Source organism: Oryzias latipes, chromosome 6, assembly GCF_053564925.1.
Source record: "Oryzias latipes strain Hd-rR chromosome 6, Olatipes_Hd-rR_3.1".
In the NCBI taxonomy this organism is placed as follows: domain Eukaryota; kingdom Metazoa; phylum Chordata; class Actinopteri; order Beloniformes; family Adrianichthyidae; genus Oryzias; species Oryzias latipes.
Genome location: NC_136242.1, coordinates 9,597,260 through 9,624,693, shown reverse-complemented (window position 1 = coordinate 9,624,693; position 27,434 = coordinate 9,597,260). Strand labels below are relative to the sequence as shown.

The following is a 27,434-nucleotide window of genomic DNA, read 5'->3' as shown; positions in this document are numbered from 1 at the left end:
TTCCCACTAGGATTAGGTTTATTTTAATCCACGCAAATACATTATTTATAATCATGTTGAGGTTTTGGGCATCTACCTACTGTGAGCCTCGATTTAAAAAGGTTGTTTTACAGGGCCATTTTTAACATGCAAGCCAAGCCCAGGATGGGAAATTTCTGAGTAGAGGTAAAGCTTTTTGGCCCCCCCTGGGTGCAGCTCCAGCGAGGTCCAACTGTGCAGTTACAGCCATTGTTAGCCTTGGCTTTTGTAATAAATCATAGCTCCACCACCGGAACTGCTGTGGCAAGTCTCTGAAGCTGCTGCCTGCGAAGGGTATAAAGGGCTTTTAAAACACTCCCCATGGGACTTGGGGATTTAACTGCAAACAGCAAAAATTAGTGTCTGGTGGAGCACAGTTTCTGCGATGTTGTACTTTTTATTAAGTTGGAACCCAAGCTGTGTCTAGTGCATTGACTGTATGAGAGAACTGGACTGAGTGACCCCTCCCCCTTTGGCACTCCAAACAGGAAGTACCGGCTGGCTCCAAGAAGCCAAAGTCCTTTAGACTTCTATAGAGAAATAAACAGCTGTTACTCAGTCGTTCTATTGTTTAGAATCATCTTTCTTATTCTTATTATATACCTTTGTTATCATGTTTTTTTTATGATGCATTTTCTTAAGTGCAAATTATTCAAGTCATAAACTGGCCAATTAAAAGTACATAGTGCACAGATTTCATGTAGCCTGCTTTTATGTGATAGGGGAGTGGCCTTTCAACAAGCTCTCTTCTCATTGGCAAGAGTGTGTTACGGGGGGAATGGGAGGTACCCAGGCGCAGAGAGGAGAGGAGGCAGGAGGATGCAGGGAATGGAGGTTTAATAACAAAACTGGAAACTACAAAACAAAACCACTGCAACAGGCAGGCAAAACTCGAGACTCGAAAAACTCTGAAAACGGGGGAGCGAGACAATTACAAACTATGGGACCAGCACAGGAGGAAGGGAAAGACAGGACTTAAATACACACAAGGCAACAAGACACAGATGGAAACACTCAGGACTGAATGGGTCAAGGTAAAACTCAAAACAACAACGAAACAGGAAATACTACAAAATAAAACAGGAAATCCAGCAACAAAACACAAATGAACTGAAACCGTTACATAACCCTCCCCTCAAGGAACCGCACCGAGGTTCCTCCAAGAGTCCAGGAGGAGGGGGCCCGAAAGGCCAATCCAAAGGCCAATAGCAGTCCGGTGAGTCGGCTCCGGAGGACGACCGGGAGGCCGCTCTGTCCGGCGAAGCGGGTCCGGAGGACGGCCCGGAGACCGCTCTGTCCGGCGAGGCGGGTCCGGAGGGCGGCCGGGAGGCAGCGCCGTCCGGTATAGACAGTCTAACCAGCAAACGGCTGGCGGCTCGGGGTCCGGGGAAGGCGGCTGGGGCTCGGGGTCCGCGGCAGGCGGCTGGGGTTCGGGGTCCGCGGCAGGCGGCTGGGGTTCGGGGTCCGCGGCAGGCGGCTCAGGTTCGGGGTCCGCGGCAGGCGGCTGGGGTTCGGGGTCCGCGGCAGGCGGCTCGGGTTCGGGGTCCGTGGCAGGCGGCTCGGGTTCGGGGTCCGCGGCAGGCGGCTCGGGTTCGGGGTCCGCGGCAGGAACGCCTAGCCTCAAGACCTCCTCTTGAGGCTAGGCGACTCCCCTCGAAAATGGAACCGGAGACCTGGGACCAGGGGCATCTGGTCCTCTCTGCCTCCTGGCAATATGCCTCCAGGAGCCGCATGTCCCTCATGCCCGGGTAGAGGAACTCGTCCGGCCGTTCTTCGTCTGCCTCCTGGCAGAATGCTCCAAAACACCCAACGTCACTCTCTGCTGGGTACATATTTGGCTGGTCCATAATGTTACGGGGGGAATGGGAGGTACCCAGGCGCAGAGAGGAGAGGAGGCAGGAGGATGCAGGGAATGGAGGTTTAATAACAAAACTGGAAACTACAAAACAAAACCACTGCAACAGGCAGGCAAAACTCGAGACTCGAAAAACTCTGAAAACGGGGGAGCGAGACAATTACAAACTATGGACCAGCACAGGAGGAAGGGAAAGACAGGACTTAAATAAACACAAGGCAACAAGACACAGGTGTAAACACTCAGGACTGAATGGGTCAAGGTAAAACTCAAAACAACAACGAAACAGGAAATACTACAAAATAAAACAGGAAATCCAGCAACAAAACACAAATGAACTGAAACCGTTACAGAGTGAGTGGTTGCCATAGAAAAGATGTCTCAAACTGATTCGGACCTATCACTGCTTACTGGCGTTGTGGGGTTCAAACATGGCAGCATCTGGATCAGGAAAAAATGGCAACTGATTCATTTGGTTTGAGCTGAAAGTAAACCGTTTTTTATGGGTGATGTCAGACTCACTCGGTCTAGTTCTCATATATAGTCAATGGTCCAATTTTGTATATACAAGTAGAAACTACATTTACTTTAAGCTCAATAAAGTGGTCCCATGCTATAATATTCATTCATCTTCATAACCCACTGTCCCCCTTTTAGGGGTTGCTGGAGCCTGTCCCGGCCACTGTTGTGCGAAGACGGGTAAACCTTGTCTGTTGCAGGGCACTCAATCACTCCTTCACACGTGCTATCATATTCTTACCAAAGTTATTGAATGTACATTCTAGATTACTAGAAAATCTTTGTTTTCATTCTTTAATACTGGAACTATTTTTCTAGGAAGGTTTGAACTAAGAGTTTAAACAAGAGAGATAAGTGTGAAAATGATGATGCCTGTGTGAGAAAAGTTTATAAACTGTATTGTGAGGAATTTTAAAGCAGAAAACATCTATAATAACTGAACATATATATTTAAAGATGGCTACTTTGCAGATTTTGTCTATTGTGGGTTATTTTTTAGAACTGTACTGCACTATTGGCAACATTCTAGATATTGAAGAGATGTCCACCACTTTTCCATGCCTTTTACTGGAATGCACCTTTGTAAGAGAAAACAAGATACCTAACACTCCGTAAGTGAAAAATCATATCATAGTTGGTTTTTCCCCCCAAATGTTTTTGTCATTAGGGGTAATTCTGCTCGAACTTACTTTAGAAACTAAAATAATTTTCCATCCAACCAATTGAGAGGAGTCAAAAATGGTGGATATTCCAACATTTTCCCAGCAACGTCTTTCAAACCACAAAGTGAATGTGGAATGAAGCTTGTCCAGTTATTACTTCTCGAGGGCAGTAGCGGTCTAGGTACCATAACCAATTGGCCTGCAATAACCGTTCGGGGTCTTTCGACTAGTGCTGACATCAGATTATGTGATTGGCCGTCCGTTGGTCCGGTGACGTGTCAGATAGTGATTGGTCTGGACAAATTAAGATACTACCATAGAAGAAGATATTATGCGGTCCGTTCTAAACAAACAGAGCGAGATTATCTTCTAAACGTGCTTTTATTGTTGTGATTATTATTAAATACATTGCAGCAGAACGGACTCACTGTAACAAAGCAGCTTTCCTGCCTGCTAACATGAAGCTACGAGACTCCAGCTGCTTTGATCAGCGACACGGTTCGCTTGCGTGGAGCAGCAGGTTCATTATAACAGCCACAGATCTTTTCACAAAGTGGGTTGTGGCAAAATCTCTCTACAAACATTACCGTAAATTCCGGACTACAAAGCGCACCCGATTACTAGCCGCACCCACCCATTTTCACGTGTTTAACTGCTTTTATACATACACAAGCCGCGTAGGATTACAAGCCGCATGTATTAGGCAACATTGTCGCATGTATTAGGCAACATTGTCATCCTGACAAATCACGTCCTGATTGCCAGAGTGAGTGTGATTCATTAGCACATAGTGGGTGGAGTCAGCTTTGCCTCAGGCTCATGTATTTGTGTTTATCTACATCTACCAAACAGCATGGAACTCTATTCTGTTCACAAGTTCCTCAGTTATGGTTTTTTTTTTTTTTTTTTTTATTTATTTTTTTTAACATATTGACAATCTAGGTATCATACATAAAATTACAAACAGTAACCATATAATCAACATTACATCCCTCAGTTATGATGAGGAAATTTACATCCGCGATCCCCCATTTCCCATGAGTCTTAGGGGCTAAAGGCGGGGCCCATGCCCGGCTCGCCACACTGTTGTACGTGTTTAAGAATGAGCAAGTATCAGCAGTGCACGGAGGGGTGAACGGAAACAGCTCTCCTTCCGCTTGTGTCGCTGCAGCGTTATGGGAGTAACAGGGCTGGTTAAAAAACACACCAGTAAAATAAAGCAGCGACGACTAAAAAGCGCGCGCATCAGCGCGATACACGCGCCTCCTCGCGGCGCGTGGGTCAGAAGTTTCCTTCCACAACAAACACTGTTGCTCCTCGAGTAAGCCCTGGCTGCAGCCTGCAGAATGGCTCGACGCCTCTGCGCTCTGCGCTCCCGCGCGCTCCTTGTCTCTCCTTCCTATCTACTCCGACAGCTCTGGCCAGGGCGGCTTCAAGGAGGAGCACTTCGTCCCCATTGCGCCGGTGAACGGAGCAAATCGTGTCTGTGCAGAGCAATCGGACTTAATACTGTACGTTTTGTGGATGAGGGGCGGATGCGTTGTTACTTGTGGGAGCCTTCAGACTGCCATCGGCCCCGCAGCTCACACGACACGCAGTCTCCAGCTCACACGGAGGCTGTGAGCGTTTCAATGCAAAACTCGCTCAGTCCTTAATAACCGTTAACACGACCACGTCAATTTGTGTTTCCAGTCGTGTCCCGACAAAATAAAGGCTGATGTTATTCTCACATATTTACGTGCAGCCAGACGAGTCACTATGACTCAGAGGTAAATTCACTCCTGAGCATGCGCTGTTCTCTCCGTCACGCAGCTGACCGGCTTTTCCAAACCCGATGGTGATGGTGGATTTTTTCACGCTGTTTTCAACGATTGCTTTTAACTTGAAAGCTTCATCATATTGTAGTGGCGATGACGTGCACGTTGGGTCTAATGGCACCAAAGGATTCTGGGATGCGGCCGGGCATGCGTGTTTCGTTTTGTTGAACCATGACTGAAGTGTCTAAGACCTGAAGTCAAGTCCATGCTGTTTGGCTGCTTAGAGGTGTGTTGAAATACAAATGACTTGTGCTTGGTGTTAGATAGAGTATACAAACCATTCACTGTGTCCGAAAATGCGTACATGGCGGCCGCCAATTAAAACCATAAAATAAGCCGCACGGCTGTAAGCGCAGGAAAAAAGTAGCGGCTTATAGTCCGGAAATTACGGTACAAAGAATAATGTCAGACACAACTTATGAAGGAAAAGAACTTTTGGTTTCAAAAGGAAACGTGAAATGAAAATATGTCAAGCCCGAGCAGATCTCAATGCTGCGTAGTTTGTCCAAGTGGGGTTACCGTAGTGTGACGTTATCCTCAGTCAAAAGGACCCCCAATGGTTATTGGAGGCCAAATGGTTATGGTACCTACACCGGCATGTGGGTTTTTGAAAAAAAACATTTTTTTACTACTAATACTGTGGGCAGTTAAGCAGCGAAGGCGTCAAGATTGGGGGAAACTAAACCCAATTCCCTGTTAAGACAACATGTAAGACTAAAATTGTGTGTGTAGTGTGACCAGTATGACCTGGCCTTATACACCTAATATGTTTCTGGCCTTTTTTTTTTGTATTGTCTTAATGCCATCCATTGACTGTAGTGTGTCTTCCTTTGTGTAGGGCGCAGGGTGTTCACATGACGTCCAAACCGGAGCAGCTCTCCAACACTTCTGTAAGCGATGGCTCCACGGTCATCACCGGCTCCACTGTGGACAACACTTCAGCCTCCAAGGTTTGTTTCCGTTCTTTTTTTTGGAAACTTCTTTTCTGAACAGAAAAATGTTTTTATTCTCTGTTACTTTGTAAGCGTTCCAACAGATTTTCACATTAGTTACTTAAAAAACAGTTTTTACCCAGAAACGTTATTTCTTTTCTTTGCCAAATTGACTTCCTGTGCCTAAAGCTTACACTTGTGTGAATTTATGAATTCAGTGGACATACTTTGATTAAGATAAGTCATCAGGTCATTCTGAGCACGTTTTGGTTTACTTTTATGGAACCGGTCCAGGAATTACAGCTCGTGCTTCCAACTTTTCTCACATACACATTTAAAGATGGAGGTCTGCATTGGTGTGACATTTTCTCTTGCACGTCAACAGGTGTCCAGGTACAAATATTGAAACTTTGATTTTTACCTGTAGTGCGTAGGTGTCAGAACATCCTTCAAAATGCTCCATTTCCCTTTCAAAGTGCTCTAGCTCATTCCCTCTATCATCAAACAGCAGCAAAACAGCCCAAGGTTTTCATTCTGATGAGAACAACTCTTAACAAAAGGATCTTGTCTCAGAGGAAAGATGAATCATCCATATCCCCTCTGTGTGTAGTGCATCACCACCATAAAATGAATCCACAGTTTGAATAAGTCATATTCATTCTACTTCTGATGAAACATCAAAGGGTGCACTGAGACACAAATCCTTCCTTTTCCCCTATGAGTTATGTGCCACAATCCTCCTTTAAGCCCTTTTCTCCTCTGTTGCTGGATGCATGTTTGGTGATATTGTGTACCTAACAGCCTGCACCACTTCTTTTGAGATAATTAAAGCTGCTTGCATATAAAGGTTTCTGTTGGGCTTCTAGTTACATGAGAAGAGCTATCGTGCCTTTAATTGCCTCATCAATTCTTTGCCCCTCTGCTTAATAGTCCCAGCTTTGTTTCTTTAAGTATTCAAAATAAAATAATGCCCAAAATGTGATCAATCTTCTTAAAAAATGATTTGGTAATGTTGTAATCTTTTACTTCAGAAATATCTTCATTTGATTGGATTTAAACAGCAACATTTTTTTATTAGGGCAAAGGGAATGAAGGATAGCAGATGTAAAGTTTAGTTGAGCGTTTGTTCAAAAAGTCAAAGTCTACACCCAAAGGGCTGTTGGTGGGGAGTAAGCTTGCACTGATCTCTCCCGCTAGTTTACAGCCCCTTACAACCCCAGCTAACATTAGCTGTGCAACAATATTGGAGCTATCCAGTGATACAGTTTTCAGCCAGATGCCAGCTTAGACGAGAAAAACAAAGACGTGCATGGATCTATTTAATTATAAGTCGATGGATCAGAATAAAGCGGAACAGGGAGCTTGTGACCCATTGGTTGTAGTTTGTATGTACCAACTTAAGGCTCTTTCAAACCCTATTTTTTGTCTACTCCTAATTCACAACAATTTGAATCAAGAAATACTCTGTAGTACATTTGTAATCTTAATTTTCTTTCCAAATAATAATAGATACATTCTTTGACCCATCCCCTGGGAGAGTGGTGAGCTGCAGCCGAACCGTGCACCCAGTTCTATTGTTTATTCCCCTCCGGGAATCGCACCCTGTATTCCTGGGTGGCAGCCTTCCACCATACCAACTGAGCTACACAGCTGTCCACCAACATCAGAAAAATGCTAAAAGAACATGATAAAAAACACCAAAAGTACCATTTTAATCAATTGAAGTGCCTTCCATTGGTCCAGTTGTCTTGCTGAGGAAATGAGCTTTACTTGAAAAATCTCATTAAGCAGTGCGGGAATTGATTCAGACAAGGTCAATTTCTATTTCATTAAACCTATAATCAGACCTTATATAGAAAAATCTAAATTTACAGTTAACCAATTTCCCAGTTGTGGAATCAATAAGTTATTTTCTATCCTAATATTACCTCTTGAGACATGAGCCAGAAACAAGTTATTTCAGTTTGTTTACAATTTTAGTTTTCAGTTTTAATTTAGTGTCCTCCCCTATATACATAGAACATCAAATTAAGTATTAACTATCATGCATTTGTGTTTGTTCATTTAGTTCATTTGGCCCTGGATCAGATTTTAATACAGAGACAGTTCTGTGTTTCCTAATGGGACTCCATCTGTATGAGATACCTGAAAGGATGCTCTTGTTTGATTGCTTGATGTTGTCGGATAATTCTGGCTCACTGGGGAATTGAACTGGCAGCCTTTCAGGTCTCAGAGTGGCCTCCCCCAGCTTTTAGCTTGTTTCAATGTGTGCCCCTTCCATTATGAGTAGCTTTTCTTTTAACTCTCAGTCACTCACCTACAAGACGGAGTGCTACTGTGCAGCAGGGACCACGGTCCGTTCCACAAAATTACCCACGGCCTAAAAATAGACCACTGCACTACACACACTCGGATTCACAAATACATAACTTTGTATTTGCAGATGCGAGACACCAACACGACAGCATTGGAGTCCCTCTGTGTATTGTCATCGTGCTTGGCCAGCCAGCCTCTTGCTAATTAGCGTGTTTGCTTGCTGTCCCCAGCTGTGGAATCTTTCTTGCGCTGTTGACAGACATCCCCACTCAAGCAACCATCACAACACATTTTGTTATATATTTGTGAGGGGTGTGCCTGTGAGGGTGTGGGTAATGAGATTTCATGAATAAATGCACGCTGCATTGGTATTTGGTGGCACATACTGCATCTATTTCTCTTATATCATTGAACTAGTTGTCCAAAAGGAATAAACATAGTTCTAGCTTCAAAAAATTACAGTCCTTGTTTGCTATTTACATTTTTAGTCCTTCTTTTTTGTTTACTTGCATTGTGAAAACATTATTGACTAATTATACATTTGGTTGTTCTGCTTGCCAACACAAGCAAGCTTTATTTCATGATCACTCGGTTCTCAAGAGTACATTGTCCCGTTGCTATAGCGCGATTCCTCTTTCCCAGTCTAGTTGTTTGTAATTTTGCATCCTCTTTTTTTTTAAAACTGCGCAGTGTGTCCTGCATCCTGGTTGGCTGTAGAGCTTGTCAATCAATTTTCTCTGTGCTGTGTCTCCTGTACAGAATACGTTCTGGTTGCCACCTTTTACATAAATCTTCGATCCTGATCAGATTTTTTTCATTCTATAATACTGGACTGAAAGTGTGAAAATGTTCATGTCTGTTTGAGAAAAGTGTATAAACTATCTAGTGATGGGTTTTACAGCCTTAAATAATCTACATACTTTTTGGATTTCACCCATTGTCGGTTATTTTTCCAACGTAACCCCTGCGATAAACGAGGGACTCTGTATTGGAAAACCATTTGAAAACCAGAAATATTATCTGAATTGAATGGGCCTTTATACGTCATCTATTCTTAGAAAAAGCAGAGTATACCTGTCAAAGATTTAAGGGCTTTGTTTAAAGGGGCAATGTCATTCTATGTAATCATAACTTTAGATACTTGTGCACACCAATAATTTTTGTTTGGTTGGAAACTTTAGTAAATGTTCCTCTTGCCATTCAGTGTTCATTTAGTTAATTTTCTTGTGAACTGGCTGTCTTCCAGAAGGAGACAATTGACTGGATTTTTTGTTGTTCTTCAAAAGGTGTTCAAACCAATCATTTTAGGAGTTAGAGATGAACAACTGTTCTTGACCTTCAGATCGTGTATATTGTAAATATTTAACACGTTCCGCTTGTAACACATCCTGTCACCAAAACACCGTTCACTGATTCTCACTGGTGGTTTTGACAGAGTTTTCCCCCTTTTGCCCTTCCTGACACAACCCTGTATTTTATCCGGGCTGGGGACGAGCACAGGGAAACCCAGACTGGGGTCCCCTTGTGGCTACATAGCGAACCCCAGGTTTCCCGTGTGCCAGCCCTAAACCCAACCAGCCGAGCAATCCAGCTGCTATACTGTAAATACGGAACAACAGCTTTTATTAGAGCTACATGAACAGTATACCACATCGTTGTCTTGTAAAATTTGTTTAATAAAAAAAAAACACAGATTAAAAGTTGGGTCAAAACTTGACATACTGGATTCTTCCTAAGGAGAAGTGGGACTTGATCCATTTGAAAGCTTTGCCAAAAAAGATCACCAAAAATACAGTTTGACATCACACCAAAGTCTTTAATAAATGGTCACTTTTGTTTGGGTTTTTAGCTCAGAGCATTGAAAAACTGAAAAAATGAACATTCAAAAGAAAGAAGTAGATGCGACTATTTATATGCCAGTATTCTATACATAACACTCTATAACCGAAACGGGCAATAACTGTTTTTGTATAGATTAAAGAAATGTTCATGATTTGGAATTAAATCAACTCCTGGATAATGATTTCCACACCTGCATGTGCTTTTCCGTAAAGTTTTAGTGTGACTTTGGAAAGGCTCAGTTTTACCAGTGGATCTGCTAAGACCAGAATAAAAATGTTAAAAATATGTTGCCTCAGCGTTACAGCTCAAGGACCTTTGACAAAATGTAGCTTTTGTCGGTGATTGCTCTCAAGAGCAGAATCATTTAGAGAGTTTTGCCTCCGCACAATTTCAAAACTACTTTTCCTGTTTTAGAGTAAAAGTATTTTCTCCGTTCTATCCGTTCTATCCCGTACAGTCACTAGGATAGGCTCCAGCATCCCTCATGACTCTGCACAGGACTGAGCAGGATTAAAAGATGGATGGAGTCCCTCCTTTTTAAAAAAAAAAAAGGTGCTGTTGACTTTTCAAACAACTGTGTTTTATAGATTCAAAGGTTAAACTTTCACTTTTTTAGATTCATATCTCGGCTCTGTCTTTTTGACCTGAGACATGAAAACTCTTAACAGTCACTGAAATTAGAGGGAAATTGTCTATTCTCAAATAATGGCCAAAATGATCTTAAAAATTAGGTCCGAAATAGAGAAGCTCTTTTTCTAAAATGTAATAATAGTGATGATGGTCTGTTCACCTCTGTTCTCCCTGAATGATATGAAGAGGAGCCTTTTCTTTTTTTTACCACATGGAGGCCCAAACCATTGTCCTTGTCTCTTTCAGAGAACATGTTTGGGAAGGAGTTCCCAACTGGTTCCATTCTGTCACATAAATAATTTTCCAAGCAGTTTTGGATTGGGAGCCAAGCGCTAATTCAAATCAAGCAACCTCCCACACTGCTTTGTTTCTAAAAAGAAATCTGCATGTGTGAAAACTGATAAGAGACAATAACTTTGCTGCATGAAACAGTTGTTTGATAATACTAAGCAGGCCCAAAACTGGATAATGAAATTCTCTGTGTGACTATCTAAACAAAGACATTTAACTCTTTCAAAGAAGGAGACAACTACTTTGATATTGGGTTTTTGTTCCATTACCAGATTAAACCTCCCAAAAAACGATTTGCTTTTCTGTGTCGCAGGTTTCCCGTTCCAGTAGCAAGATCCACAACTTTGGAAAGAGAGAGCAGTCAATCAAGAGGAATCTTGATGTCCCGGTGGTGGTGAGAGGGTGGCTGTACAAACAAGTAAGGAACAGTTGGACATGCATTTAAACAGTTCGAGTTGTCACAATCCACCTTTTGTAGATTTATTTGGTCTTTCTGTGTTCCGTGTGGTTGGGATATACAGCATTTCCTTTAATTATAGGAATATAATTCATTAAGAAATATACAGCTGCCAATTACCGATACCAAGAAGTCAGATTAAAGAAAGCATTAACAAACAAACAGAAAAATAATCTAGATACAATGTTTTGAGCTGAAACAAAATTCGATTATAGTTTATATCACGGATGTCTTGATCTGATCAGGCAGTTTCCGATTCGATTGGTTTCTGATGTTGTCTCCCAATCAGTGATCAGATATTTATTTGTTTTAGTAAAGTTAGCAAGATATCCCATGACTCTGACTTTAGGGCACAAAAACTCTTTTATTAAACGTTTAAAACTGACAGCAAGCGTCTCTTGCTTTTTGTCTTCACTTAAACAATAACCTACAAAGGCATTTCAAAGAAAAAAGCCGCTCTCCTGCTGCAGACAGTCGGCAGTGAGGCGCTGCAATGTCATGCAAGGTCAATAAAAAATAATATTAATATAAATGAATAAATACAAAATTGTTTGTAAAAAAAACGTTGTTTCTACATTTTTATTTTGAACAATACATAGAAAACAATAAATAAAATGTTTTATATAGATTATAAATGAAAATAAATGACATCAATATATAGTTTGAAATAGAGTAGGAAGAAGTTAAAACTTTTTTAATCCCACCCCTAACAATATACCTTAAATTTATACAGTATAATCTACATCAGCACCAGCATTACATACCTTTCATTGTCATCAACATCTGCCCACATCATCATATACACACAAAAATCTACACACAGACACATACATGTTTACAGACATCCCAGATTTACCATGCGTATACTTTCCCTGTCCATAATTCTTTCCAATCTGACTTCATAATCTCTCATAAACAACCAAAACTAACAAATGTTTACATTGATGGGATGCAGTCATGAAAACTCATCCTCTTATTCGTTCTAAAACAGCGATTTTGGAAGAAAATCCTTGCTTTTCATTCTTAAAGGAGATGTGAATCACATTTGATCAAAACTGTTCAATAGCTCTGAAAATACTAAAGCTAAGTCACCAAAGTTTCTCAGCTGACTAATATTACTTATTACCTTACTGTTGCACTGCAAAAAAGATTTTAGGAGAAAATCACTTCTATTTTAAAGAATTTTTCATGTAAACATGGATCATAATTAATCAAAAAGACTCATGGTTCTAAAGGAACTAATGCTACGCTTTCTCACATGACACATTTTCACCTATTTTTACTAGTTAATAGAAGGTTTTTCTAGTTGCACTTTTTACTTGATTATTTAAGCTACTTCAAAGTTTTAAAAGAAGGTTTATGGAATAAAAATCAAGACCAACCTGAATGGGGTTATTCCCTTTTTTCCTGTTTTTTTAAGTTTTTCAATAGTCTCAGATCGAGACTCAGTATCAGTAGATACTCAAAATCAAATGACCTGTTCTGGATCTGGACTCCTGTTATTGCAAAAGCCGATACATCATTACTTAGATGCAGTTCTTGGAAATCCTAGTGATTTATAGAGATGACAACAACTAAACCACAACTATACAATGAAACCACATAAAGCACCAGTTACTGGAGCAAACCCTCATAGTTTCGGGCTTGGTGTGCTTTAGGGAGGAGGTGAAAAGCGTTCACCATCAGCTGCTACGTTGCACTCTCCTTTTTTAAAGCAATTCTTGTCAAGTTTTTGAATGAATTCAATGTAATCAACAGACTGAACTCATGGTTTTTTTAAACCGTTGAATGGAAGCCGTTTATTTAAATTCAAGAAAAAACCTAATAATACCCGAAAAATAAGCTAATCGCTATCAAAAACGCATTTCAGCATTAAGAGTGAATGTAAATATACAGCAGACAAAAATACAGATATTCAGCTGCCATTAGAAATGTCGTCATCAAAATGCAAAGATTTTCATATTTACATAATGATTTCTCATCCCAGCTGCTTTATGTGGCTTTAATCTTCCCGCTTAATTTCCTTAAGCAGTTTTTTTTTTTTTTAAACTCCTCCTAATTTACCTTGCTTTGATAATGTAGGGCACCTGCTGTTGATCACACAAGGGTGTTGGAGAATGCGTTTATTTTTTTTTTTTGGCATACCTAAAATAGCTGCCGTTGGCGCAGTCCCACTGAAGGGTTTCTCTTTGCCTGTGCAGGACCAACAGAGAGTGTGGTGTGTGTGTGTGTGTGTGTGTGAGAGAGAGCTCCTGGTAATCAGATTACACACAGATGACACAGACAGAATTACACAATTACACACTACATTTTAATTACAAACTTTTTTTTAAAATCCATTCAGAGTTAAAACTGTCACACACCTGCAACTGCAAACACAGATCGCCATTAATTAAATGGAGAGTTCATTTTACCCACATATGGTACATACCTGTTTGTATTTCAGTGCGTCTCCAGCCAAAGGATAAGCCCATAAAACAGTTTTTCAGGGGGGGTTTGATCCCTCGTCTGCTATTTAAAGATCCCATTTTCTGCCATGAAACATAAAACAGGCAGTAAAGGAGAGGTGACAGGCACAGGCAGCAGCAAACGACTACAAAGTGATTTGTCTGTTCTCCTTCTTACCTCATTATCTCAGCTTTTGTCCCCGCATCTCTTCTCTTTTGATAATTTTACATCCTTGGTTGTATCTGCAGGCTCCTACTGTGCCTTTTTCCATTCTATTAGCATCATCTCCCTTCCTCCTGAAGATCTTTGCCCAAAGTTGTCCTGTTTTGTATAATGGTTCTGATTTATGTACACTGACTCAACTAACACTGTCTGCCGTTGTTTCCCTTTGCAGGACAGCTCTGGGATGCGTCTTTGGAAGAGGAAGTGGTTTGTTTTGGCTGACTTCTGTCTGTTCTACTATAAAGGTGAGTTTTTGCATATTGCTGACTCCACTTGTTTTCTGTATTAGTAATTTTTTGGGTTTGTTGTTTTAGCAGCCATCATGAAAGGTCATCCAATCAACGTTTGGCTGTATTAGCTGAACAGCAGATTATAAACACACTCCACACTACAAATGGTCCGTAAAAAGCTTTTTAAGTGAAAACAAATACAAGGTCAACATGTTGCTGGAGCCTATCCCAGCTACTGCTGGGCGAAGCCATGGTACACTCTGGACAAGTTACCATTGTGTCGTAGGGCCACACAATTTTATTTTTTATATTTCACCTTTATTTAACCAGGATAAAAAACTCATTGAGATTAAAAATCTCTTTTGCAAGAGCGTCCTAGCCAAGAGGCAGCAGCACAACAATAACACACAACCCTTATATACACTCACACTCAATCATAAAAGACAGTTTTAAATAAAGCATTTAAATTTTGAAAGCTTTGTCTCAATAACATACACACCAATTTAAAATCATCAATTACCCTACAAAACATGTTTTTTTTTGGAGTAAACCAGAGTTCCCAGAGAAAAACCACACATGCACAAGGAGAACATGCAAACTGACAGGATCCAGCCACTATTTCAACCAAGTGTGCTAACCACTACACCACCATGCAGCCCATTACTAGAGATTTAGTATTTCAGTCACGCCCACATTAGAACAAAATTTGATCCGTGTAAAGGAAGAATGTAAATCTGAACAATTTCAAAACCTTCAAACAATGCATACATCTCAGATTATTTCATTTAGTTTCAAAAATTAATTTTAAAGTAAGGAATGTTGAACAATAAAGGACAAATCTAGGTGCATTGTTGTTGTTTGTGTCTGTTTTTGTAAGCACTCTATCACACATTGAATGATTGATGTGGTATCCAGAAAGTAGGTCAAACTGCGCTGAAGATGCTCCTGCTGCAGGGACGACCATGCATGAAGCTCCAAATCCAGTTTAATTCAACATGAATGCAGATTGGAGCTTGAGGCTCACCTTCTGTATGTCTGTACCTGATTAGTCTTCTTTTTATTCTCATTAAAGCTTCAACCATCACTGCATTTCTGACAGTAAATTAAACATTTCCACAGTTCAACAACCTTCACTTTCACAACCCCATTTCCTCTTGTCAGCTGTTGTGCTGGTTTCAATTTCGCCCAAAAATGAAGGTGCGATATGCCATCTATAATCCTAATGAATATTTATAATAAATTTATTTGTCTGCTTCTAAAAAAAAATAGGTGTAAATAAAAGTATGCATTTGGCTTTTTTATGCTCTGAAAATCTTCAGCAAAAAGTCCAAACATTTGAAAATGTAGAAGGCTTTAGAATCATCACGTGAAATCATTCTCATTCACTAAAGTCGTTGAATTTAAAGCTAAAATGTAGCAGGAGAACTCAAGATTAAAAGCCAAAAATTCAAACATTGCCAACAAAGCTCAGAAGTGGAAGCTGGAGTCTGACTGTGAAGCTGACAAATCAGGTGGTAAATCAGTCTGGGTCAGGCAACAGTCAGATCTTTCTTGGGGAATTTCAGCTGGAAATCATGAATAAAATGACGAGCACTCACTCTCATGACACACTCCATCACCACTGGGCTTTAAAACCATCACTGCTTGACATAATCTGGCTCTCCACCCCTCCACTTTTCATCTCCATATTTTTAACACAGCCTTTGGGAGGTGCTCAGCTGCCGGCTCATCTTCCCAGGAGGGTGCAATCAATGCTCTGCCATTTCATTTTTCCATTTGTTTTTTAGTTCAAAGGTTTCTCTTTTCAACATAGGAAACACTTGATCTTTCCCCAGCAGCACTCTTCTTCCCCTCTAATCTATTGTTTTTGTCCAGACAACAATAGTCCTGTTTTCTCTGTTTTCATGTGCTGGACGTGACTTGTCCAGCTGTGTAGGTCAGGCTGCGCTTGGTTGTTATCCACATTTTTGTCTACCTTTAAAAGAAAAGCATCAAATTAACAGATAAACATAATAAATGTGCACAAAATTAGACAGTATTTACCATTTATTTCAATAATAGGGAGGAGTAGCATTTCAATTGATCATATCAATTATATTTCAACAATAAATGGTCTATTTTGTCCAATTCTGGGGATATTTGAGTACTACAAAGGATAAAAACTTGACATATTTTACAACATTGTTTAAAAATTAAAGTAAAGACAAACAACAACTCGTACAAAAACCCCTCTGATCATCTTTTAATCCTTTTTAAATTGTACATTTCCGGTGATTTTTAAATATGATTGTGTCGTTTTCTAGAACAGTTTCTGCAGAACAGCAATACTTTATTAGAAATTCGCCTCTAAGTTGTAGGAGGGACAGTTGTTGCAGAACAACCCCCTCCCCCGTTCCCGTCACCCACTAGTTACAACTCACCATTTACATGCTCACCTGCTAGCTTACAGCCCCTCACACCCCCCACCTAATATGATCAGGATTTTGAAATTGTATGATAATGAAAAGATGGATATTAATTTTTTTACATCATGTATAAACCTATAGGAATCAAATTTACAGTTCAGTGTACAAGTATAAGTAAATCTAAAGGAGCTGACTTAAATCACAGTGTATAAACTCTGAAATGTTTCACAAATGCTTACAACGTGTGTTTTTTTTAAAAAGACTCTGTTATTAAACTAAATTCTATTATCTGCGATTTATTTACAACTATTTGCATTCACATCACTGTCTTCAGTTAGTGAGGCCTGTATTTCGGTCAGGGATATGACTTGCTGAAAGCGTCTGCTCCCTTTAGGGGGCGCCACAGCAATGATCTGCATCCATTTAACAGATGAACTTTCTGGAATCTGGATTGAAATGATTTCAGCAATTATACTGTGAAGAATAATCGATGAATAGACCTCTCGTTGTAATAACCTTCTCCATCTGGGAAATCTGCACAATGTTGCCTCTAATTAACATTCATTCAGACGACAGTATTTAAATTCCTCTTTCCGCTCGAGAGAGAATCTGTTTATAAAACTATGCATCCTCACTGCACATAAATGAGCATCATAGATTCTCACTCTCTTCTGTTTTCCTTGTCTGACAAATTTGCCTTGAGGGGGCTAAGCAGATGACACCTTGCGTTCTCAGTATCACTTGGAACATGCCTTCGTCCTTCCTCTGACCCCCTCCTTGTAAATACTTTACAATGTGCTGATTGTATGTAATTGAACCCCTTTTTTCATGACCAGGGCTGCGTGATGTGTTTAAAATGACATGAGTGTGTGCGAGTGAGGCCAGATAAAAAGACCTCGCCGTCTCACCAAGCATGCAGAGAATGTCTCCTCCAAGGGCCCTTGTATTATTTTTAACCAATTACATCTGTAATCCACAGCCCTGTCTTATCGGCTCTCAGCCAAACACTCAGAACCATGGACAGATGCCACGGACACACACTTTTTAAATCATTAAGCTACGTACACACCGGACATGTGACACTTCTTTTACTTTTTAAAAATGTTGAAGCGCTAAATTCTCCAGCCTTTCTCTTTTACAATTCTATTCCAATATATGAAAGACTTGGGGTCAGATAATTGGACATTGCCGCACCAAAAGGCATCAAGCCACCAGTGACACTGGGATTCCAGAGGGGTCATTTACTGTTTGGCATCACACGTTGGTACGAGTGACGGCATGCGTGTGCGTGTTTGTGTGTGTGTGTGTGTGTTTCTGGATCAGTGTTATGATATGGGTGGCAGGCAGGAATGAATATTAGTGGGTGATGAGTGATATTTATTCTATTGCCCCTCTCCTCCCTCCATATCTCTCTTTCATACTTTCCTCGCCCCTTTTATCTACTTTGTCCCCCCACCCCCCCTGTTACTCTCCCTTTCCCTCTCCCCCTCCCCAGACAGCAGAGAGGAAGCGGTCCTGGGCAGTATTCCTCTGCCCAGCTATGTCATTTCACCCGTGGGTCCCGAGGATCACATCAGCCGCAAGTATGCCTTCAAGGTACGTTTTGCTTCGCTCTAAAGACTCTGTCTGGGATTCATTGTCATCTGCTTTTTGGGGTCTGTAGATTTTGAAATCTCTTTTGGCCTAAAGAGACAAGACGAGCAAGCATAGTGTTATAATACATAAATGTATCATCAGATGTGTTTTTCTAATTGCACAGCACTGAAATCAGCTTTAAGCCAAGAAAAAAAAAGAAAAACTGCAGAAAATTATAAAGAAATGCATATTTCTGCTTAACTATCAAATCCCTGCCTGAAGATGTGTCATGTTTACTATATTTTAACTTGCTGAAGGTGATGAAGGGTTTTAGTCCCACAGGAGCCACTTGAGATAAAACATATACACTTCATGCTATATAAAGCAGAACAGTTTCCACTGAGTGGTTTGTATCATTACTGACAGTGAACCACATATGATATAAATAAATGCTCTTTTTCTTTTACTGGGAGAAACCATGCAACACCTGCAGCATGTTTAACCAGCACATGTAGAAATATGTTAAAAAATCTTTCCAAAAGATTTAATTATGAATTTCATATTGTGGTTTTTCATTTGATTTGACATTTCTAGAAGTTAGAAATTTAAAAAATATCGTTTTAGGTGACATTTTTAAAGTCAAAAGGTATTTCAACTTGTTTGGGATCAAGCTCAATTAAATTATAGATACACTTTAAACAATTGGGGAGTGTTGTTTGATTGACAGCTAAAGGAGGAGATTTTCCTTCCATGAAGTGCTCCTCATTGCAGGACTCACCACCTGCTGCATTAAGGTCTATTATTGGTGATGGACTTTCAGTGACTGTATAGAGACAAACAAGCCTCACTGGAATAGCACAAAGGTCCTCCACTTCCTGAAGCACATGTTTGTATTTTAAGTCCAACACATGTAAAGTTAAGCTGCGGTTTTTTTAGCCTTTTACTGTAGAAGTCAGCCTGTGCATTCCAAACCAGTTCATCAATTCAAATTGCTGATTTTTAAAAATGAATTGCAGAGAAAATGAATATTTTTAGCATAAAAGGTCATAAGGTCACACAAACAGCTTCCTGAGCATGCCTTTTTTATCTTCCATACCCCGCAGCACAATTCCCATCCTGATCTTACCTCTGCTTACAATTTGTTTCTCATAAAAATACTTTAAAGTTCGAAAATAATAAATTCTGTCTTTTGAAATTACTAAAATGAGTTTAATCGTAATATCATTGATATATAAAACCCTGGTGTCTCTAATCTAACATCTCTGTAAGTTCATAAACACAATAGAATTTCAGACAAAGTGAGCAACAAACTCAGTTTATCGTCTGGGTATTTAGATCACTTAGATATATTGTCTTTTTTTAGGTTTTTACTCACAACATCAATGATGTTGATCATAGTTTTTCTGTAAAGTTCTTAGTTATTTCCTTTACAGTAGTGAAGAAGTCACGCAGGGTTTAAGAGGGATGAGTGATGGGACATTACAGCTCACCTCCTGTTAGCATCCCTCTGGTTTTTACTCCTTTACAGCTTTGCTCAGATGCTGGTGTTTGTCTATTTTTCCCCCAGAAATGTATTTAACAGGATGGGCTTTTCTGAGTAAACACAATGGATATTTAAAAGTTCATTAATGACCAAATTCAAATTTAAAAGCGACAAGAAGACCACTGTCCTCTTTAAAGTTTAGGGGACAAACCTTAGAGTCTATAGGGAGACTTTAGAAAAATAGCATGAACCATATTCTTGATGGATTTGGGTAAAACAGGAATCGTTTTCTTCCATCCACTTGTTTTTTTCTTTTTAATTTGCAATAAGACGTTATTGCTCTTCACCTCACCTTAAACTGTTTCGATGTGTTGACTAATCTCTATGTGTGTCCAATTTCAGGGGCTGCACAATAGTCTTCCATAAGAACAAAGCAAATTAAAACCTGGACAATCAATCTTATGGGCAGGATAGGAAGACAACATTCAACTTTTGATGTTTGTATAAAAAAACTTTTTTTTTGGAGGATGCTGGGATGGTGCAGCCCCTGAAATGGACAGTAAACCATGCAAAAGAGCGTTATGTGTCAACTGTTGCTCATTAACTGTATATGAGAACTGGACAGAGTGAGTGTGACATCACACATAGAAAATGACCATGTGGCTCCAACAATATGACATTAATTCAGTGGCAATTTCTTACATGATACCGTCACTGTCAGTAAGCAATGATGGGTCAGGATTGGTCTAAGTCAACTTTTCTATGGCAACCGCTGTTGCCAATTAGTAGTGAGCTTGTTGAAAGTTCACACCCCTACTACTGAAAGCTGGCTCGAGTACTTTCACCTCAGATATGTCCATTTATAACTTGAATAACCTGCAATAAAGAAAAAAAAATCTTTGAAAAAAAGTGGGTTTGGCAAGAACATGTTAAAAAAGACGGTGAGCAAGACGAGTGAAATGACTGAGGAATAGCTGTTTAATTCTCCGTAAAGGTCTATGGGATTTTGACTTCTTGGAGCCGGCGGGTACTTCCTGTTTGAACGCTAGTAGGGAGTGGTCACTCAGTCCAGTTTTCATATACAGACAATGCTATTGCTTGATAAAGTAGTCATGGTTTTTTTTCCTACTTAATTTTTTTTATTTCATGGAACAGCTTTAAGGAATCTAAAACCCCGTTTTTGTCTTTTAACTTTTTTTTATAATTCTGCCATTGTTGCAGTGATTATGGGGGTGTACTCCCAAATGTGGTCAATACGTTATGATATCACTGGCTGCTTGGTGTTGTTACAATGGACCGCCAGCAGAATTCTTTCAGATTCTGTCCGACTTTAACCCAAACCATTAGGAAATGTTGTTTTCTGTTGTGGTGGAAAAAGAATACTTAATTCCTCAAAGTTTCTTTATCTCTAAAATTGACTCCTGCTCGACTAAAAATGAGGCTCTGCTCTGCATTCAAGACAGCTTAAAATCCAGTTTCCCAAAAGGTCTTCAAGGTTATAACCTGGGAACTGAAACTGAAACTGATCTGACCATAAATACTGTGATCACCATCATTCCGCCTCTTGGTGATGTTTCGGAGTCGACATGCAGCTCTTTTCCAGAGCTGTACAGGTTCAGGTTACATTTGTGGTATTTAGGGCACTTCGAAGCACATTTGGCTGTGTTGATCATGATGACATGACAGGTCCCGGTGCAGCTCTGCCTGAGGGCTGAAAGATCGTGCACAGAATCCCTGAAGGCTCTTTACGGTATGATGAGATCAGAGCACAGGTTCTTTTTTTGGGAAAACCAAATTGATACATAACAAACTTTCATCTCCTAATAAATCATGGAAAAACAAAAAGCAACATGTTTTTTTCATCTATATTTACTCACATTTTTAACTCCTTCCCAATTTTCCTGGAAAAGAGTGTTTCAGATCTTAAACCCTTAACCTCCTACCCTATACCCACACCTTCCATATTTACCAAAGCCTCTTCCCTCTCTTGTTCCCATTGGCTGGCTGCCTGACTGGGACTTCCCTCCCTCCTCATGAGTGTGTCTCTCCGGCCAGTGAAAGCCCATAAATAGGTACTCTACGCTCTCATGTGCTCCTTATATAACCTTCTTTATCCTTTCGTGCCTGCTGTTGGTGTGTGCCTATTTGTTTCAATCAAAGCGACAGCATCCCATTCCAGTGCATTTTTGTGTCATTTTCTCATGTCTTGAGAAGAATTTATGAAGCTGGCTGAAGTTTTTTTTATTGTCATTTACTTGTTTTTTATTTTATTTTTTTTATTCCATGCTTATGCATATTCCTGCCTGTCAATTCTGCTTTGCTAGCATGCTTTTGTTTTGTTAAATTGGGGAAACGCTTTTTAGGAGCTATGTAAGCTTGGCTATCCCTCTTCTACTTTTCCACTAATCAAAACTAAAATGTTATTGTTTTAAATCTCCTTATGCCATATTAAATCTTACTATGCAAACTAACAAGCCAACTTAATGTTGATTTTTATCAAATCTTTTTTTAAAAGCTGATATTTAATGAAAAATAAAATAAGTAGATGCATCCCTGTTGGATTTTGTTTGGATTTATTGCTTTCCCAAAGACAAGATTCCATTTTTGAGTTTATATCAGGCTTTTGCAGCACAGAGAAGCCCTTTATCTGGAGCTTTGTAGTGCTGTGGCCGCTGAAGCTTATCTGTATGAGCGTAATGTCTCCTTAAATAGCGGCCGGACAAAAAGCGAGCGTGTGTTTGTCAGGGCGCTGTCTGCGGGCACTGGTCACTCACCATTATAAGCTTTTGTGAGCGCGGGAAGAAAGTGATACTTTTGAAATGATGGAGAGAGAGTGCAGAAAAGGCAGGAAGTGATTCAGAGTGGAAAATATAAAGCAAATAAAGAGAGGAAGCGATAGAAGGGACACAGAGGACGGAAGAGATAACTGCTGGCTTCAGTGAAGTAGGGGCAGAAATAAATGGTAAGAAAAGAGTTTTTTTTTCTTTCTTTTTTTGGCCCATTTCATTAAACAGCATAGGAAACAGTAAAAATAAAATTCTAAAGATCTCATAAAAAGCAGTGTGCTTTTGAGATGTGTTGGTAGGTGGTTCTTGAATGATAAGCGTTCCTGTTAAAGAGGCAGAAGCTCCTGCCTTGTCTCTATGCAGTCAACAAAAAACAATGGCTGTTTTGAATGGATGTAAACCTGGTGGATTTTTATTATTATTATTATTTTAATGTACAGCAGGGTTTAAGCTAGATTTTTCATAGTGGAAGCTATTGTGTGTGTGTGTTCAGTGCATGTTTGTGTTCTAATGTGTGCCCGGTCCAGATAACCCCGTAGTCCTGTCGTATCAGCAGCCTGGCCCATTGTGGCTTTAGGAGGTCATCCGTTGGTGCATGGATGAGACTGCCTTTATAGCTGTTTCCTGAGGAGGCTGTTCTGTTTTTGTAAAGATATTCCATCTGTTCTTGGACAAGCGTTAACCTTTTAAAGCAAAGCGTTTTCCTGCTTGCTTTCTGCCCCAACGTGAATCCTAACACATCTGCAGTTTGGCCAGAAACACCGTGATCATGTGGTGTTTTCATCTGGTCAGTGTCCTGGAAAAATTCAAATCGGAAAAGGAGTCAGCTTTATTTTTTACTATCATTTCAGATGTTTTAAGCCAATATAATACCTTCACTACACACTAGAGATTTTTTTCTCAGACTGACATGTCTTGTTTAAACTCTCAAAGTCAAACCTCATAGATTAACTAAGGGAATGAAAACAAAGGTCTGATCATGATTGAAGATTTATGTAAAATTGGCTATCTGGACACATTTTGAACAGAAGACACGGTGCAGAGAAGATTAATTGACCATGGCTGGCAGCCTATCAGGACCCAGAACACGATGAGCTGCAAAAAAGAAAGAAAAGAAAAAAAACTATCAAAAATCTGCCAGACTGCGAAAGAACCACATGAGAGTGAGGGACCACTGTATTTAAAATCCTTTATTTTTGAAATACCTAACCAGCCAATAACATGAATTTCTGAAATTTGGAATGGGGAAACATAGACAGACAATCCACTTAAGCACAACCAAATCATTGGTTATCATTGGCTATCTTAGATGACCCCCCCCTTACATTGACGTGTTCTCCCTACCATGACAAAGGTGGATAAAGGTGGAAAGATTTCATGTAATCCATGGACACCAGTGAAGATCACAAATCATTGAAGAAAAAAGGTTCAGAGCACTGTCTAGTGGGTCCAGATGACCCAATTCCCAACGTTAAAGCGCCTAGGATAGCACAAGGGTTACCAAGATTGACTGTTTGTGAGAAGTGGACTCAGTGGACGGTGTTCCAAACAGGAAGTATCCGCTGGTTCTAAGAAACCAAACTCCCATAGACTTCTAAAGAAAAATAAACAGCTTTTACCCAGTCATTCTATTGGTCAGAATAACCGTTCTTGCTCTGCTAATAAAATTCCCAGGAATTATTTAACTAATGACTTCAGCTTTAAGAGATTAAATAACCATTTATTGTAGAGCGGAAACACGTAGCCCTGGTTTGTTGTTAATTAAAACATGTTAACACTTTAGGTGGATCTAATCACCTGATCATCGCTTCATCGCTCTTAAAGACCCTCTTTGATTAAAAATAGGGTTTTGGTTTTTTCAACATGTTATTGTGACGTTTTTCTGATGATGAGGGACAAGCTTTGGGTAGGAGACGTTTACCGTGTCATTAGTTTTCATTTATATGGATCTGTTATGAGCAAGTGCTTCCATTTGTTTTTTCCAGTCCCAGCCGATGAAGCTCAGAAGGAAGGAAAAGGAAAAGTGGGGCATTTCTTGTGCAGTCAGTTTTTTCCTTTTTAGACGGATTCCAACATTTCCACATTAACAAGGACATCTTATGTAAAAATGAAAAAAAAAAACACCTAAAGGCAATTAATTAAGCTGCTTCTGAACATCAGGTTGCTTCACTCCCTTGCTCCTGCCGTCTTTACTCAGGACAATCTTATTAATCCATTTTGTAAAGCTGCCTCTCAACTGTCTAATCTTTTAATGTAAAAAGTAAAAAACCTTCAAGACACAGGTCTATAGTTTAAAAGATAGCTACCATGCTGATGTTTGTCTTTGTGAACCACAAATCCGTCCAGCTTCGTTTCCAAACACTGAAAATGTAATATCTAATTTTTACTTTTGCTGGAATCACTCCGCTGCTTTTCCGCACCTTGAACTGTGATGTCTGGTGTTTCTGCTTCGTCCGCCCACACAGGCATTGTGCCTTTCGTATTTTCTCTAGGGTCAAGGAAATGGAATGAAATGTCTGGAACTTCAGAGCCGCATGAAATGAGTATTTTTTATATTTTTGGCAGACTTGATGAAGCATATATTTCATTATTTATCTCCCCTTCAAAAAGTCATTTTTTTGGAGAAGGCATTGAAATTGGAGCAACATCTGCTTGTCACAATCTGGATTGTTCTTTTTTTCTGACTCTGGAAGGGTTTTCTATAGTCTAACAGTTTTGACGGCTTTGCGTCTTTCATCACTTCATTAAAAACGAGTGCATGATACTGGGAACTGTGCACTCAGACAGTGATCTCTGCAAGTGTCCTTGGCCCCATGCAGGGATTTCTATCAAACAGCCATTCTTTTTTTTTTTAAACTGACTGCTGCTTCTGGGCTTGAAGATTACAGGCTTCCTGTATTGATTTTTGCCTCTGGCCCCTAAAAATGTCCTGATTCTCTGAATTTTTTAATAACTTGATAAATTATAAGGCCTTTACAATATCAGGCTGATGAACATCGTTCTAATGTAGCTTCATAATGTGTAGATCAAGTGTTACATCATTTGAGAGCTTTTATTTTTCTTTATTAATGACAGACTCTGCCTCTCAAGATTAATCTTTTTATCCTCACTCCCGTTAGGATTAATCCAGATATTTTGATGAGTATTAATTTGAGCCTTACTCTATATCACCCTTTGATAGGTAGATGGTCTTATTTTCTATCTATCCATCCATCCCTCTCTCTCTGTCTCTCTGTCTCTCAAACATTTCTCTACTTCTTTATTAAAGTGCCTTTTTTGAAAAAACTGCTCTAATTCTTTCTTTTTTACTTTTTTTGACTCACTTTACTCTGAAATATTGCTTTACAAAGACACATGTAAAGCACTTTTTTCCTGCATTTGTATGGACACAGCAAAAGATAATGGCAAATGTTTCTTGAGGTAAACGGAGGTCAGCTAAAGCTCATCTTACTTTCTATGTCCTGTGCCTTCTCTCATTGGTCAGAAGTTGCTGAGGTGTGGGTCTCAACTGGTTGCTATCATTGTGTATTTCTCTACACTCTGCATTTGTCTTTTGTTGCCCTTGGTGTTGTTTCTTTGGAACAGCATGACTTTGCCTTGTGTTTGTGGCCACCGCACTGTCTGCCTGATGATTTCTGTTCGCCGCTGACCACAGCTTGACCTCTCCGCCCCTCTCGTTCCATAGGCTACCCACACTGGCATGCGCTCCTACATTTACAAGCAAAGCTCTGTGATTGGCTCACAGGCGGAGCACTCTGGGATGCGAACATACTATTTCAGTGCTGACACTCAAGAGGACATGAGCACCTGGCTGAGGGCCATGAACCAGGCTGCGCTGATGCAGAACCACATCGATACAACAGTCAGGTATGGCGGCACCCCCACCCAGTCACTACACCTGAGTTAACATTAGCTATCTTTGTCTCACAACAATATTGCAACCAAACTGGACTGGACTAAGTCTCACCCCTCCTCCTTTGCAGTCCAAACAGGAAGTACATGCAGGTTCTAAGAATCCAGAAGAAGAATCTGATACCTTTCTTTTTTTAAACATGTTCTTGATAATCTTTTTTTTCTTGGTATTTTTTCTGTAGTCAAAGTTATTCAAGTTACAAACTGACCAATCAGATGCCTCAATAAAAGTATGTGGTCTGACATCAAACGTTCAAAAAGGTTTGATTGACAGATTCTCCGGAGCCCTCTTTTAAGTGGTAGGGGTGTGGATTTCCAACAAGCTCACTCCTGATTGGTGAGAGTGGTTGCCATAGAAATGATGACTTAGACTGACTAAAACCAAGCACTACCTACTGATGTCACGTGGCTCCAATATGGCGGCGTCATTTGCTTGGAGCCGAAAGTGAACCATCTTCAATAGATGACGTTTCACTCACTCTAATACACGGTTAATGGTTACACTTTGCTTTGATTGTTTTATCAGATGAAAACACCTTAAAGATGTCAGCTATTATGAGATACAGTTTAGTTTTTTCCCCCTAAAGCTATTGTTCTCATCTGCTGTGTTGAACGGCATGTCCTCTGAAAATCTTCTCCTTTGTTTTTCCACTCAGGCTCCTCTCCTAATACCTCAGTGCTGTTCAGGGGATTTGATGTTTTTTTTTTTTTGCATTGTAAGAGATCCATCTGATTGCTGTGTTTTTCAACTTGCATCTATTCTTCATGTATAATTTATGTGTTGGCAATAGAAGGTAGCAAAGATTAAACGCATCCCATCATGCTCTGGCAGCCTCAGACACACCCCATATGCAGTGATTCGTCTTCATGAGGCAGTTTTTGCAGGCGCGAAATCCCACAACACCACCTTAGCTGTGAGAGGAACGCATCAACCAACAATTAAAAATGTGTTTATCTTCCAGTTTGGTGGGATTTTTTTTCTCAATTTTAGTTTTTTGGGTTACAGTAGTGTGTATATCTTGTTCAGTTTCCCT

The 27,434-nt window shown here is 40.0% G+C and overlaps 1 protein-coding gene across 20 annotated transcripts in view; it reads left to right on the top strand.

Annotated features, from left to right (window-relative positions):
* LOC101175561 (pleckstrin homology domain-containing family A member 7) overlaps nucleotides 1-27,434 on the top strand; it is a 138,450-nt gene that overhangs the window by 83,784 nt on the left and 27,232 nt on the right. For 12 of the 20 annotated variants that reach the window (XM_078948398.1, XM_078948397.1, XM_078948403.1 and 9 more), the window contains 5 exons: nucleotides 5,710-5,821; nucleotides 11,196-11,300; nucleotides 14,182-14,254; nucleotides 18,140-18,240; nucleotides 26,174-26,355. In XM_078948398.1, coding sequence (XP_078804524.1) covers nucleotides 5,710-5,821; nucleotides 11,196-11,300; nucleotides 14,182-14,254; nucleotides 18,140-18,240; nucleotides 26,174-26,355 — 573 coding nt within the window. The other 8 variants (XM_078948399.1, XM_011475780.4, XM_011475789.4 and 5 more) reach the window with 5 other exon arrangements.